The 2500-nt window shown below is 40.7% G+C and overlaps 1 protein-coding gene across 1 annotated transcript in view; it reads right to left on the minus strand.

The window, feature by feature from the left end:
* The window catches only part of LOC122247589 (uncharacterized), a 4712-nt gene extending 2862 nt beyond the window's left edge, over nt 1–1850 (minus strand). The window contains exon 1 of the mRNA XM_043006979.2: nt 1676–1850. Coding sequence (XP_042862913.2) covers nt 1676–1775 — 100 coding nt within the window. The 5' untranslated portion in view covers nt 1776–1850. The remainder of the gene's footprint in view (nt 1–1675) is intronic.
* Between the last annotated feature and the right edge of the window lie 650 nt (nt 1851–2500).

The raw sequence follows: 2500 nt of genomic DNA on the forward strand, positions 1-2500 counted from the left end.
CTTGATCGAGATCCACAGAAATTAAAATGTTTTGACTTCAGTTAAAGAGGAGAAGCTTCCAGATATATGTTTTAAAGACAGAGTGAGAGACTTTTGACCCCCGACATTTGGGGAAAGAGTTAGAGCAATATGAGGTGAAAATGAAGGTTCGAAGATGATCTGTAGCTGAGCGAAGTGTGTAAGGCAGACCTTATGTGATACTGATGATGAGAGAATCAAAACGTGTTAATTACATCTCTTGCGTCGTGAAGCTATTCAGTCTCATTTTTACCTCTTTCTACAGACTTCCATCTTGCTGAAGGTCATATTGAGTTCAGTGAAACGGTTGTCATCATCAGTCAAATCATGTCAAATCCCAGAGACTATGCCTTTAAAATGTGTGTGTGTGTGTGTGTGTGTGTGTGTGTGTGTGTGTGTGTGTGCGCGTGTGTGTGTGTGTGTGTGTGTGTGTGTGTGTGTGTGTGTGTGTGTGTGTGTGTGTGTGTGCGTGTGTGTGTGTGTGTGTGTGTGTGTGTGTGTGTGTGTGTGTGTGTGTGCGTGCGTGCGTGCGTGCGTGTGTGTGTGTGTGTGTGTGTGTGTGTGTGTGTGTGCGCGCGCGTGTGTGTGTGTGTGTGTGTGTGCATGCGTGTCGATGATAGATAGAATATGTACGTAAACATCTACATGGCGGATATTCCTCTTGCATGTACTGGCAGCTGTCCAAGATAAATTATTTTTTTCCTTGAACTCCCTTCCTGAGATAAGCCTTCTTTCTTTTTTGTACTTTGTTCTGATTCACCTTTCTTTATATTTCGGTAGATGATGGTGATGATCATGTGATGACAATGATGATATTTTTGTCATTGTATTTCTTAAAAGATCACAAGTGATGGAGATCACAATATCAACAGAAACGTCAAAAATGATAATGATATTAATTTCAACACAAGGACTACGATGGAGATTATGATAATGATAGTAACAACATTAATGATAATACAGATAACAGTAGCAGTAAAACAATAACGATGGCAGTAATAATGACAATATATTAGAATAATAAAAATGAAGGAAAGACGACCAGGATAACGAAGAGATAGTGATGCACTGGCGGGTTGAGAGCACTGTTCTCTCCTCAAAACCAATCACAGCAAACTAATCCAATCAAAAATAAAACAGACAAGTTAGGTTTAGATTTGTATCTTTCCTGCAGGACGCGGGGCGAGAGAGAGGCGGCGGTAACTGATGTTATTTCTTGGCCAGGTGGGATGACTGATTCATTTGCAAGTGGCAACAGAGAATCGGACTGTCACGCTAAGTAATGGAACGACCATAAGCCAGAGAGGATGCTTGGAAATGAGGCTTTAACATCATCGCGGGATTTCAGCATCAGACCGATAGTCCTTTAGAACACAAGAGATCAGATTGAAAGTGTGAATGGCTGGCAACGAAAAAAAAATGTATCGCGTGAGAGATGTTATGATAAAGATGAGAGAGAAAAGGTAGAGAAGTATGAAATAAAAATTTGTAGATTTTGGAAGTATAGGTAAGTCATCATAATTTCAAGCAGTGGGGAGAGTAGTTCGATATATACTTAAGAAAGGAATTAGAGATCTTGCAGAGAGTATGTTTACTGGATACGGGACGATCAGAAGATGAGTGCACAACCACAAGAATCGAGACTCGAGGGACTCACCAACGGCGCCGAAGACACAGGTGATCAACTCGACGCCGAGGGAACTCACTCTCCAGCGCCATATATAAGGATCGACGGTGCAGTTGGTAGATAAGTTCATGGCAGACCCTCGCGCATGACACTAAGGGCTTGTGTGGCACTGGTGTAAGAGAGGAGAACCTCGTTACATTCTTTTGTATCCACACAGGAAACTGCCCGTAGATAACCGGGGATTTTGACTCGTGAATTCTCCTCTCTGATAGAGACAGTGGAAAGACGATTATAAATGTTAATATAATCGAAATGTTGCTAAGTAATCTGAGAGGTGTGTGTTGAAAGAACGGAAAGGAAGCCCTGTATATTATTTATAAACAGTGGCTGTACAGGAAAAGAAGAGAGAGGGAGGGAGAGAGAGAGAGAGAGAGAGAGAGAGAGAGTGAGAGAGAGAGAGAAAAAGATAGAGAGAGAGTTTAATAAAATGACATAAGGAGAGAGGGGGGCAGAAAGTCAATAGAGTGAAAGAGGTAGCAAGAACGCGTTAGGGATGTAGGAAAAAAATGTTTTCCTCCAACAAGTGAAACGTTGCCATTGTCTTCCCGTCTTTTAAATGGAACAGAATTCCTAGCCGTGCTATTGAACTACTAGTCAATAATGGACTATAACTATTGAAAACCTACAAAGAGTCATATATTTTCTTACCAGATAACGAATAATTAAATGGTATTAATTCCCTTTACTCCATATTTTCCTTCTCTTATCTTTCAACGCATGTTTTCCACTAAAAAAAAAAGTTTCGTCTGATGTTTGCTTGTCATGCATTGATTAAAATAAGTGCTGATAACCGTG

Source organism: Penaeus japonicus, unplaced genomic scaffold, assembly GCF_977035675.1.
Source record: "Penaeus japonicus unplaced genomic scaffold, GWHDUDI00000001_assembly GWHDUDI00000016, whole genome shotgun sequence".
NCBI classification, from domain to species: domain Eukaryota; kingdom Metazoa; phylum Arthropoda; class Malacostraca; order Decapoda; family Penaeidae; genus Penaeus; species Penaeus japonicus.